The sequence below is a fragment of the Megascapheus bottae genome, chromosome 6 (genome assembly GCF_031878675.1).
Source record: "Megascapheus bottae isolate mThoBot1 chromosome 6, mThoBot2.hap1, whole genome shotgun sequence".
In the NCBI taxonomy this organism is placed as follows: domain Eukaryota; kingdom Metazoa; phylum Chordata; class Mammalia; order Rodentia; family Geomyidae; genus Megascapheus; species Megascapheus bottae.
In genome coordinates this window covers 18,930,542-18,943,367 of record NC_143514.1, presented here as the reverse complement: position 1 = coordinate 18,943,367, position 12,826 = coordinate 18,930,542, and the positions used below count along the sequence as shown (strand labels likewise).

At 49.0% G+C, this 12,826-nt stretch overlaps 1 protein-coding gene across 2 annotated transcripts; it reads left to right on the top strand.

Moving 5' to 3' along the window:
- Nucleotides 1–838: 838 nt before the first annotated feature.
- Nucleotides 839–6,244, top strand: Amigo1 (adhesion molecule with Ig like domain 1). 2 transcript variants are annotated; one of them, XM_090334356.1, is made up of 2 exons: nt 839–1,147; nt 1,552–6,244. In XM_090334356.1, exon 2 carries the CDS (start codon nt 1,649–1,651, stop codon nt 3,128–3,130), a length of 1,482 nt encoding a protein of 493 aa, XP_090190482.1. In that variant the 5' UTR covers nt 839–1,147; nt 1,552–1,648; the 3' UTR covers nt 3,131–6,244. The 2 variants fall into 2 exon arrangements, with proteins under 2 accessions (XP_090190482.1, XP_090190483.1); XM_090334357.1 differs by lacking the exon at nt 839–1,147 and adding an exon at nt 1,269–1,432.
- Nucleotides 6,245–12,826: the final 6,582 nt, after the last annotated feature.

Below are 12,826 nucleotides of genomic sequence, written 5' to 3'. Positions count from 1 at the left end.
AGGGTAATGTGCTGATACTGGTGTACTGGGAGGATAGCAAGGGTTTATTGAGGCTGGGCCTGAAAATCCTCAAGACACATCTCCTGTCCCCACCTCCCACAACTGGCCGCCTCAAAGCTTGGAGCTGTACTCTTCAATAATAACCCGAATGGCTGGTGGGAGGGGAAAGACTGGAGGGGGGGGGACCCCCAAATCTCCTCTCAATGTTTGAGGACAATAGGTGGGGAGAGGGAGGGAGTGGGGGTGGGAGGGGGGGGGAGGGAGAGAGAAAGGCGATGAAGGGAGAGAGGGGGGGAGGGGGAGGGGGGGAAGGGAGACTCTCAAAGGTTACTAACGAGTTTCCCGCCGACGCCGACAGCACGAGCGCAGCCAGGTTTCCCTCATTTGGAATATGAAACGACGCGTGACGCTTCTTGCCCCGAAGTCACAGCGCCGGGCTTCAGCGGATGCATTCCAGTTAGGCCTAACTTTTCCCGAGAGTGGGTTTGGGGGGGCGCGAAGAGGGCGCGGAGGTTGGGGGGGGGGGCAGGAGGATGAGGAAAGGTGGCGAGAGCCGGAGAGGGAGTAAGGGCTCGCGTTCCCCCTTCCTGGAGGTTTTCCTCACCGGCGCGGCGCTCACGAATGACCGAGTCTCCCGAACGCTGGCGGGGGGCACTCGGCGCGCGTCCGCCGCGCGGGCTCCGACACAAACACACGCACGTGCGCCCCGCCCCCGCCGCGCGCACGCGCCCCGAGCCTCCGGCGGCGGCGGCGGCGGCGGCGGCGGCGGCGGCGGCGGCAGCGGCGGCGCGCATGCGCGTGCGCGCCGAGCTCGCTGCCCCCACGCCGTTCCCTCCGCTCGACTCGGCTCCGCTCGCCTCGCGGCGCCTCCCGCTACCCGCGTCGATCCCCGCCGGCCCCGCGGATCCGGAGGCGGCGGCCGTGTTCGGTGGGCTCTGGTGGGTGTCGCGGTTCGAGGCGGCGGCGAGGAGGAGAGAGGAGAAGGGAGCGGGGGCAGCCCCCCCCCCCACAGCGGCGGCGTTGCTGGGCGCGGGTTCCTGCGCACCGCGGGCGCCGTGACAGGCCGGCCGGCGAGGCTCCCGCCGCCGGGGAGGCCGTGACGGAGCTCTGGACTGGCCATGGGCTGAGACAGATCCTCGCTGAGCAGGTGCAGTGACCAGAGGTTCCCGGGGGGGGGGGGGGCGGGGAGGGACACCTCAATCCCGTCGGGACGCGCCCTACCTAACCCTCTAGACCCCCCTCCCCTCAGCTCCTCCCCGAAGGCCCTGCTGACCCAGCGCCAGCCATTCCTGTGTGCAGACCCCCCCATCTTGTGTGCAGACCCCCGTTCTCACCCGACAGCCCAGCCCAGCAGGCCCTCCTGCCACTCGCTCTTCTGCCCCGGGGTATTTTGAGCCCATCGCTTGTCTGCACAGTGCCTGGGAGCTACCTGGTAACCTGTCCTCTCCCTTCTACCCCAGAGGGGTGGGGGAAGGGGAGGAGGAGAAGGTGGGAGTGGTGGTCCCTCCCTCCAGACGTTGTGGTTGACAACAAACCCATCCTCCTTTCAAGCCTGTGGTAAAGTGATCCACCCCTACTCCCCGGAACATGCCGGGGTGACCTCCTCTCAGACCTTCCTGTGGCCTACCTGGCTCTCCCAAGTGACGCTATGCAACCCCAGCGTGATCTTCGAGGCCTCGGGCTCCTGCTGCTGTCCTTGTTCCTGCTCCTCTTTGAGGTGACCAGAGCTGGGAGACCTGTGGTTAGCTGTCCTACCGACTGCCTGTGCGCCAGCAACATTCTCAGCTGCTCCAAGCAGAAGCTGCCCAACGTGCCCCAATCCTTGCCCAGCTACACCGCACTGCTGGACCTCAGCCACAACAACCTGAGCCGCCTTCGGGCCGAGTGGACCTCCACTCGCTTGACCCAACTGCATTCCCTGCTGCTGAGCCACAACCACCTGCATTTCATCTCCTCTGAGGCCTTTTCCCCGGTACCCAATCTGCGCTATCTGGACCTCTCCTCCAACCAACTGCGCACGCTGGATGAATTCCTGTTCAGCGAGCTGCAACAACTGGAGGTTCTGCTGCTCTACAACAACCACATCGTGACCGTGGACCGCTACGCTTTCGACGACATGGTCCAGCTGCAGAAACTCTACTTGAGCCAGAACCAGATCTCCCGCTTCCCTCTGGAATTGATCAAGGAAGGAAACAAACTACCCAAACTAATGCTTCTGGATCTCTCTTCCAATAAGCTGAAGAAATTGCCACTGAGCGACCTGCAGAAGCTGCCAGCGTGGGTCAAGAATGGGCTGTACCTGCACAACAACCCCCTGCAATGCAACTGCCAGCTCTACCAGCTCTTTTCCCACTGGCAGTACCGGCAGCTGAGTTCTGTAATGGACTTTCAGGAGGATTTGTATTGTGTGCATTCCAAGAAGCTGCATAATGTCTTCAACATAGATACCCTCAACTGCAGTGAGTACAAGGAGAGTGCCTGGGAGGTCCACCTGGGTGACAGTTTAACCATCACATGTGACACCAAGCAGCAGGGGATGACCAAGGTGTGGGTGACACCAAACAATGAACAGGTGCTAAATCAGGGGGCCAACAGCACAGTGACAGTGTCAGCGGAAGGCAATCTTCATTTTAAGCAAGTGCAGATGCAGGATGGGGGTGTGTATACCTGCTATGCCATGGGGGAGACTTTCAATGAGACACTGTCAGTGGAGTTGAAAGTGCACAATGTCACCTCGCACGGACACCACGACACCCTCAATACAGCTTATACCACGCTAGTGGGTTGTATCCTAAGTGTGGTCCTGGTCCTCATATACCTGTACCTCACCCCTTGCCGCTGCTGGTGCCGGGGTGTAGAGAAGCCTTCTAGCCATCAAGGAGATAGTCTCAGCTCTTCCATGCTTAGTACCACACCTAACCACGATCCTATGGCTGGCGGGGACAAAGATGATGGCTTTGACCGGAGGGTGGCATTCCTGGAACCTGCTGGACCCGGGCAGGGTCAGAACGGCAAGCTCAAGCCAGGCAACACTCTGCCGGTGCCCGAAGCAACAGGAAAGGGTCAACGGAGGATGTCAGATCCAGAATCGGTCAGCTCAGTCTTCTCTGATACACCCATTGTGGTGTGAGCAGGATAGGTGGGTTGGGGAGATTTTTGCCCCAAGAGAGGTAATGCACCCCTGAAGGCTATGAGGGGATGGAAGAGAGGGCTGGCTGCCCAAGGGAGTGGGTTCCTCCTGACCTCCAGGGAATTGGTCATGGGTACAGACAGTAAGTAAGATCCCAATGAGGGTGTGGCTGCCTAGAGTTACAAATATGGGCATATTGATCCTCAGGCAAATGCCACACCCCTGTCCAAAGCCTTGGCAATTCTCAGTGTGGTAGAGGAAGAAAGAGGAACGTGTCTGGGCTGGCTAGAAATGAGAAACAGATAGGGGAAGAACAGATTTCCTAAACTCCTTTGAGGTCATTCCTAGCTCCTTAAGAGAAAACCATTTGAAAAACATTTTTTTCTCTCTCCCTCTCTGCTCACCCACACCTGGGAAGTTGTGTGTGTTGGGGAGAGCCTTCCCAGGAGCAGTGTTGGGGAAGCTGCAGTACCTTCTTTGGGTGAGGAATTGAAAAAAAACTTGAAAACTGAGTCAGGAAAAGGTGAGACCTTAATCAATAACATTCCAGAAGGCTGCAGTAAGACTTCCCATTAAAACTGCCTTCTTTCCCCATGAGTCCTGGGTGGATGGATCTTTGCAGGAGTCTAGCCCCTTGCCTGTTAGGTATGGTAACAATGTAGGCTATGGGATCTGTGCCTTGTCCTGGGACAAGTGACATAGATAAATACAGCATGAGTTACTGGGTCCCTATAGCATAGGTGCCATCACAACACTTATAGATGGGGTTAAATTCTAGATAGGCTAATTCCCTGGCTAGGGAAGCCTTAGATTAACATTTGATTCCCACCATCTGTGTCAGTCCAGGATGGGGGCTGCTGAAGGCAGAGCTTGTGTGGAAGGCTACTACAGGTATGGTAAGTGGGCCACTCTCACCAAAAGGGTAAGGGTACCATGGCCTCTATGATGTAGCAGCCAGCTACACCTACCTGATTTTCTCTGTAAACCATCTCTTCATTTTGTCTCCTTAGCAAGTTCAGGTGGGATTCTGAATTTTCCCTATTATGCTGTTCTGCAGAGGGAGGAGGCTGGAGAAGTCTAGTCTTTGACTAGGCTGGGAGGTAGATGGTGCCCAGTATGTGTCTCCTCTATGTTGCCAAGGCTGATTTTCTCCCCTCAAGAGATTTTATTGCTGCTACAAAACCAAAAGCATGGGATTTTTGTCATTGGAGGGGTTGAAACCGAGAGCTTTCTGTCCCAGAATGGCTATTTGGTGTGGGCCTGAGTTTGCTGCTCCCAGGTTACAGGATATCCAGTAGCAGAGACCACCAGTGGCACTAAACTTTCAGAAGGAAAGTTCTGCCATCCCAGTGCTTTTGGCCAGAAGTCTGTGCAGTTGTGGCTGACAGGCCAGGGCAACATAAAAAGCATACGCCCAACAGCCTTAAGTTCCATCCAAGGTTGCTTAATACTGTGGCGTATGAAGCTGACCTCCCATTGACTTCTCCTTTTGACCATATTGTAGGCCCAAGAAGTGGCTGTCTGTAGTTTCAGCAGGGAGGTGATCATGGAAAAGGTGAAAATGTTCTCTGATGTTGGTCTTTTTCAGTGTCTCTTTTCTCCCATGTTTCCTGTCCATTGGAAGTTCTCCAGGTCCTCTCGTTTTCTGACCTGCTTCTTAGGTTCAAGGGGTGTTATTTGCCTGTGGGTGTGGCTGTTTGCTAGGAGGGCCTGATGATTAGGCCACATATTAAGACTAGGAAGTCAACATCTTCCCTTTGTCTGTTCCTGGGATCTCAAGGTTGCTGTTCATTCTTTCTTAGTAACCTAGTTTTGTCCAGAGCAAGGTGCAGCAAAATCCCCTCAAGTAGTTGCATGCTCATAGGTATGCATGCTCATAAGTATGCATGCACACCAGCACCTTGACCTCTACCAGGACAGTGAACCTGTAGTGCCCACTAATGCTACTACTCTCAGAATGGTCTTCTGCTATGTGCACTCCATGCACAATTTTCTTGTGCCATAGGAGAGACAGTGATCATGCCAGGCTCCTCAAATACACAGTCATTTGTACTTTAATTTCTGAATTCCCTGAATCTTCACCCATATCTCGAGAGCTCTGAAGCTCCAGAGATGAAGGGGGGCCATAGGTTGGAGACTTTTGGAAAATGATGGTGCGGCACCAGCTGGTTCTTTATAACCCATGGAGACCTTTCTTGAAGACTATACATATAAGACAGTGAGCTAAAACAAGAGCAATGAAAAACCTCCAAAGGAAACCGGTAGAGGACTAGTGAGCTGTGAGTTGCCTTTCCAATGTTAACTATTCTGTTATAGACAGGGATAGGACAGGGAAGTTATATGGTTGTATTCCAGACTTTTGAGGATTTTTGTAAGTACAGCTATAGGAACAGGATTCTCACCTCAGATTTATCAGGAAACATGGGGAGATCTCTCTTCATGCTGCAGTTTCCCCATCTAGGTCTCTGAATCATTTTAAAGTGGATGTCAAATGAAGAAGGCCTTCCAGAACATTCTAGCTGAGCTCTTAAGGACCAGAAGCAACTCTAACTCTCCCTTCATCCACTAACGTTGTCCCTAGTTTGAGATACCTGGAAGATATGCCTGGCTGCCTCACCAAGAGATTTAACTAATTGGCCTCTTGTGCTTTCACTTGGTAGAACCCACAGGCAGCTTCCCACCTGGGGACTGAATACTCAAAATACCTGAGCTCCTTAGAACCTTGGGTAGGAAACTGCTCGATGTGGTTATAAGAGTGAGTGTTCACCTCTTCCTTTCCTCCTTACCTCACACCCATAAACCAGACATGTCTCCCAGAAAGCAGGTGTCCCTGGAGACAGAATATGACAGGGCTCTACAATATGTCTACGTAATTATTTGTGATCTTTTTTTTTAACCTGTATTTATAGGACCCCAAGGAAGGGGCAAAGAGAGGGTACACCCCAGTTGGGGAGCACAAAGCCAGTTAATTCGTTCTGTGTGTGTTATCTCTGTGCTTCCTTTTCCTGTGTCCAGGACCCTGTTCCTCTCCATTGTGTATACCCAGGCTGGCGAACCTCAGAGCCTCTGGGCTCTGGAAACTAGACAATAACCATTAAACCTGGCTTGAGTCTCTGTTCTGGTACAGTCTGTGGTTGGTTTATTTATCTTTTCAGCCTGAGGGTGGGATTCAGTGTACCTCAGAAGAGTGTGGCTTGTCTATGGAGGGAATCTTTAAGTGCTGTTATAAAGTCATAGGTAAACTTCACATCTAAGTATTAAGATGTAGACTGGGGTCAGCAAAACTTTTCTGTTACAAGCCAGATAGTAAACAATGTGGGCTTTATAGGCTACACATCCTATTAAACCGTAGCTGTGCTGCTATAACAGGAAAACATTTACAGATAGTACATAAATGAATGACTATGATTCTTTTTTTCCAGAATATTAGTCCATTTTCAGTTGCTAAAGTAAAATACCACAGCTGAGTATTTCATAAAAAAGATTTATTAGTTTATAGTTTTGGATGCTGAAGTAGATCAGGTGGGCCTATTAAGATGGCTTTTGGTAAGACGCTCCAGGTGGTTTGCATGATAATGGTAGTAGAGCATGCAGAAGAGCTGACATGAGACAGGCATGATCAGACAGATCCAAGTGTCAGGCTTAGCTGATGCTTGCATTGGCCTGTCTTCTCATTAGACTCTACGTCTCAATACCAACACCTCTCAGTACCAGCACATTGGGGACTAAGCTTTCAGTACATGGATCTTTGTGACACTCATGTAAATCATGACAAAACTATAGCATCCAGTGAATTTTATTTATGAACATGAAAGTTTGAATTATTTTTAGAATTTTATGTTTTTTAGTTTCAACCATTTAAAAAAGGTTATTGTTTTAGAGATTATTAATTCATAGATCACAGAAAACCAGGCAGTGGGCTGATTTGGCCAGCAGACCATAGTTTACCAACCTCTAAAGCAGATTTGTGACCAACTGTTTAGCAAGCAAGATTATTGAAATCTTATAGTCTGGGTTAAGACTTATAGATGAGGGGCTGGGAGTTTGGCCTAGTGGTTAAAGTGCTTGCCTAGCATGCATGAAGACCTGGGTTCGATTCCCTGGTACCATATACATAGAAAAAAGCCGGAAGTGGTGCTGAGGCTCAAGTGATAGAGCTCTAGCCTTGAGGAAGTCCAAGGACATTGCTCAGGCCCTGAGCTCAAGCCCAGGACTGGCAAAAAAAAAAAAAAGACTTATAGATGATAAAGACTTCCTGGGTCTCTGGAGGGGAGAGGGTTACCTCCTTGCATAATTCTTTCATAAATCTAGATTGAACTGGGTGACAGTGGCTCACATTTGTAATCCTAGCTACTCAGTAGGCTGAGATTTGAGGATCATGGTTCAAACTCAACCTGGGCAGGAAAGTCTATGAGATTCTTATCTCCAATTAGCTACCAAAAAAACCCCAAAATAGAAATAGATCTGTGGTCCAAAATGTTAAGAATGCTAACCTTGAGCACAAAAGCTTAAGGACAGCACCTAGAGCCTGAGTTTAAATCCTAGGACCAGAAAAAAAATAAAGCCTAGGTTGGACTTATTCATGATACTAGGGAAATAGCTGGATTGGGTTTTGTTTTTGTTTGTGATTTTTCATGGTAGGAAACAGCTTGCTTTCATATAATTTAGATTATTCCCAGTATATGTTCATGTTATGAATGATAACCATTTCAGGCTGGAAGTGTACCTATTGGGTAGGCTGATAGCCTTTGACATTTTAGTGTATCCTAGTCATTTTTTTTTTGCCAGTCCCAGGGCTTGAGCTCAGGGTCTGAGCACTGTCCTTGGGCTTTCCCAAGGCTAGCACTCTACCACTTGAGCCACAGCACCACTTCCAGCTTTTTCTGTATACGTGGTAACAGGAATCGAGCCCGGGTCTTTGTACATGCTAAGCAAATCCTCTTACCACTAGGCCACACTCCCAGCTCCATGTCCTAGTCATTCTGTGGAATGGAATCATCACTTAAAAAACAATATACAGACATAAAGCTGGCACCAGTGTCTCATGCCTGCAATCCTAGCTTCTCTGGAGGCTGAGATCTGAGGATTGTGATTCAAAACCAGCCCTGACAGAGAAGTCCCTGTGAGACTCTTATCTCCAATTAACCCCTCAAAAATCAGAAGTGGCAATGTGGCTCAAGTGGTAGAGTGCCAACCTTGAGCAAAGAGGCTCAAGGACAGTCCCCAGGCCCTGAGTTAAAGCCCCACAACTGGAAAAAAAAAACTAAAAACAAAAAAACAGATATAGATTATATGAAATTGGACTAGATTCTACATGAGCCAGGCCAAATTCTTTATTTACTCTCCTAGTAATTCTGAATGGGAATGCCATAGTACATTCCAAGAGAGCCTGTCATAAGGAAAAAAGAAATTTAAAAAATCAGAATTTGGCCTAGAGTAGTGCCTCACATCTATAATCCTGGCATTTGGGAGACTGGGAGGAAGATTAGGAGTTCTAGGCCAGTTTGACTTACAAAAAAACAAATAAACATAAGATTAGCAATTGCATAATTGTGGATTTTCAATCAAAAGGCTTTTTCTGGAAAACTGTCTTCTTCACTTTGGGAGAAACAGTTGAACCAGTAAGAGATAAGAGATGCCTCACAACCAGCCACATTAGACAAATCAACATAATAGTCAATGAAATGAAAGTTGTTGGTGTCCAAGCTCTCTCCTGTAGACTACATTTGTATCTTTGATTGTTTTTAAAGTTTGCAAAACAGTTTTTGTATGGATGACAAAATGTTCAAGAGAATTAAGCTGATAGAGCAAAGGCTGGATGGAGTCTATTTGGGGTTTTCTGTTGTCTGAGTCTGAGCTGAGGAGGCACTTTGGTACCCCACTCTCCTCTTTCCATTTTCCCAAGAACGTCTATGGATATATCCCTTCCTGCCCTGCCGCACTCATAAGTTACCAAAAAGTCCCTAGAATCTGACCAAGATGTGCAATTTTGTTTGCCATGTCTTTATAGCACTTCCCCAGCACTTCAGGGGTTCTAGGGCAGGCGAATGTGTCCGCTGTCTTTTGGAACAGAAAACTTCACTTTCCCTACCCACAGGAAGAAAAAGCTCAGAGCCCAGAGTAGGACAGTTGGTTTCTGGTCAGATCACAATGAAACTTCCTAGGGCTTGAAAGTAGCTAAGGCAGCTGCCATTAAAGTGCCTTCATTAGGTTTATATACTGACAGGTGGAAAGTATCAAATGTTAAGATACTTAGGCTGCATATCCAGTCTGAGGCCGTCTAATCTATTCAGCCTGCTTACAGTCCCCACAGTACAGAGGGCACAGAGCTATGGCCTGAGAGAACAAGTACACGCAGTCTCACAGTGGGGCTTCCGGGTACCCTTCCACACTGGCACAAATAAGATCTGTGTGTATACAGATGTGTATATACAGGCTAGGGAGGGTCTAGAGTTAGGTAGTACTTTGTAGTCCCCCCCCCCACTCCTACCACTGCTCCCTTGGTCATAATTTGCTTAAGTATGGGCCTGAGCTGGACCTGGCATCTTTAGAATGAACTGTGAAGTAACAGGGGATATGCTTTTAAAATAGAGGTGTATGCTCAGTAAAATAGAGCTGATTCCTTAAATCACAAAACAGCCTAATCTGCTTTCAGAGAGGTTTTGAACCTCTCATCTTATAATTTTTTTTTCCAGTCATAGGGCTTGAACTTAGAGTCTGGGCACTGTCCCTGAGCTTTTTCATTCAAGGTTAGCACTTTACCACTTAGAGTCACAGCACCACTTCCTGGTTTTTTGGTAGGTAATTGGAGGTAAGAGTCTTATGAACTTTCTTGCCTAGGCTGGCTTTAAACCATCAATCCTCAATTCTCAGCTTCCTGAGTAGTTAGGATTATAGGTGTGAGCTACCAGTGCCTGGCTCATCTGAGAAATTCTGATAAGAGCAGCTGGATTAAAAATGAACTGACCATATTGGTGCCTAGCCAAGCCAGGGGTGTGGGAGTGTCCTACTAGAGGTCATTTGTGTCTATGTTAAGCCCAGCTCAACGTTGATATTACTTCCAGTCAGGCTCTAACTTCCAGTCAGGCTCTACAACAGTTCTGGGGCACTGTCTCACCATTCAGCATCTGTCTTATTGGTGTCCATACCGATAAGAATGGCTACCCTAGGCCCACAATTCCTGACTAGTTTAATTCCTGGATTCCAGGGGAAGAAAAAAAAACCTAAGATAAAAAATGAATACTCCAGCCTCTGCTGCTGCTGCTGCTGTTTCTGCCTCTCTGCTTTTACTTGAGAGCCGACTGTAGCCTTGCTTTCAGACAAATGGAATGGAAAATATCTATCCTCTGATTTTTAAAATTTAAATAGAACTGCTTTTTGTAGCAGGCATGTGTGGATGCGTGTGTGTAATTTTGATAAAAGAAGAAGGGAGTGATCCTATTCCAATAGCCTGGGAGAGGGAGAAGGAAACCAATCTTGGCCCCTTGGAAGATAGGACCCATGTTTCTCATAGTTCTGTGGCTGGGCATAAGGGGCCTGAGGCCACAGAAGGCAAACCAGACTGCCAGGTTGGCAGTGCTGTATGTGGTACTATTGCTACTCCTTTTCAAACAATTAGGGAAGAGAGATTCACGTTAGATAATTTGTAACCAGAAGTTCCTAAGATCAGCTCCAGATATTTCAGGCTAGGCCTGGGAACAATGCAGTCAGTCTGGTGACTTAAGAGCCCCAGGGCAGGCAGCACATGGTGCAAACCCTACTGGTTTTCACCTTGATAGCATTTGTGGCAGGAGTGGTAAAGGCTTGTATGTAGAAGCATGAGTCCCTCCAAGCAGTTATTCACTGTAGTTTACTGCCTGTCTAGGAAGCATAAAGCCCAGATCCAGGCTCAGCAAGAGAGAAAAAGACAGAACATAATAACACCACTGGTTTACATGTGTTTAGTGTTTTGACATTCAATGTCTGTTAACATTCATTCTCCCTGTAACCCTCACAACATCCCTGTGAGGTAGGCGGATTAGCCAGTGGTTTGCTCATAGCCATGTCAGCCTTAAAGGCTGAGTAAACCCAGACAGCAGCACTCCCAGCATGCAGGCTGATGCACCTTTCGTTTCACGATGTACAGGCTCATTATGCCAACTGGACACAAGGGCATTAGGGGCACTTAGCCAGCATCATTATTTCCTGAGCTTGCAGAGGGGCACAGGAAAAGATAGCATCAGCCACACCAGGTAAATAGAAGGAAAGGCAGGAAGGAAAGGTTCAGGGTCACTAGCTACCCCTGCCACTACCAGTCTCAACTGAGCACATCATATTCCCTACGCATCTCCACCTTTGACAGGGGTTCAGGCCTTATTAGCAAATTAAAGAATCAGTGCCTATTCCAAGAGGGGAGAAGCCTCAAGGTAAGGTTAGACTGTGAGAATCCTGGCTCTTCTCTATGGCAGCACCTTCTCATCCTGTTACACTGTGCAGCCCAGGAAGAGGGGGAAGCTTAGGGCTGGCTGACTCAGCCTGTGAGTGCTTAGAGATCTAGACCTGAAAGGCCCCAGCACCATTCAACTAATGATTATTATTAACTCTAAACAGGCCTTGGCACAGCAGCCAGCTGGCTCAGGGAGGATGCCTGGATCTCCCACAGTGAAGTTTGAAAAACAAGACCCACAGCAGCCATGCATGGGGGTGGAAGGGTGGGGACAATGAAGAAAGAAGGGACAAGCCACTGTCAGGGAAGGAGGAAAGGTAGCCTGTCTTATGAGGGGGTGAGAAGAGGAGGCACAGGCTGGCATACGATAGCAATCTATCTTGGATGGGGATGGCAGCCAAGGAGGTGAGGCTTGAAGACTTCCTCAGAGACAGAGCTCCTGCCATTCAGTACCACCCCCAACCTGGATGGATATCAAGGGATGGGGTGGTTACAGGAACAGGGGAGGGGAGACTGTATCCAAACTCAGAACAGTAATCCCATTGCTATTCAGATTTGGATACAAAGCTATAATGTCCTCAAGGTTGAGTCTGAATATAATCAAACTTGAAACATAATCAAATATGGAATCAGGACTTTAGTGAGCTTAGTATGGAAATCTGTGCAAATGGCAGGCTTCTTCTCCTCCCCTCCAAAAAACAAAAACAGGCAGCTTACTAGTAGCTTTCCCTAGTCAGGGAACAAGGGCAAAGATCAGTCATTTGCTTTTCCCCTGAGTCCTTTGGCTGATGCTCAAAGCCTAGCTAGCACACAGGAGAAACAGAAGTGGGGAGGGAGAGGGAAGCACACAGCCAGGAGGCATATTGGGAGGCATACTGGGCCAGCAGCCACTGAGATCCCAGCTGGAGGAAGTGTGCCCTGGCACCAAAGCCTAATGGTTGTCCAGCTGCTGCCCCTGGATGTGAGAGCAGGCAGTGACACAGGGAGAAATGAAAAGACAGGAGAGTAGAAGTCTCCCCACAATGAGGCCTGCTAGGAAGAAGGGCTCCTCCTGGTGACCTACTCCTTATACTGCAGTCAGACCCAGCTGAGCAGGAGACCACTTGTGCTCCCCCCCTGCCCTATACCCTTGCCCTCTAGCCCTGTTGGTCAGAAAGGCGGCAGCTGGGTCCTTTCCTCCTGCAGAATATAAATGACTCTCCTTCCTCCCAGGGCTGGGAATAGACATCAGATGGCACAGCCCACGCAAACTGCCGGCTGTCAGCACGCCT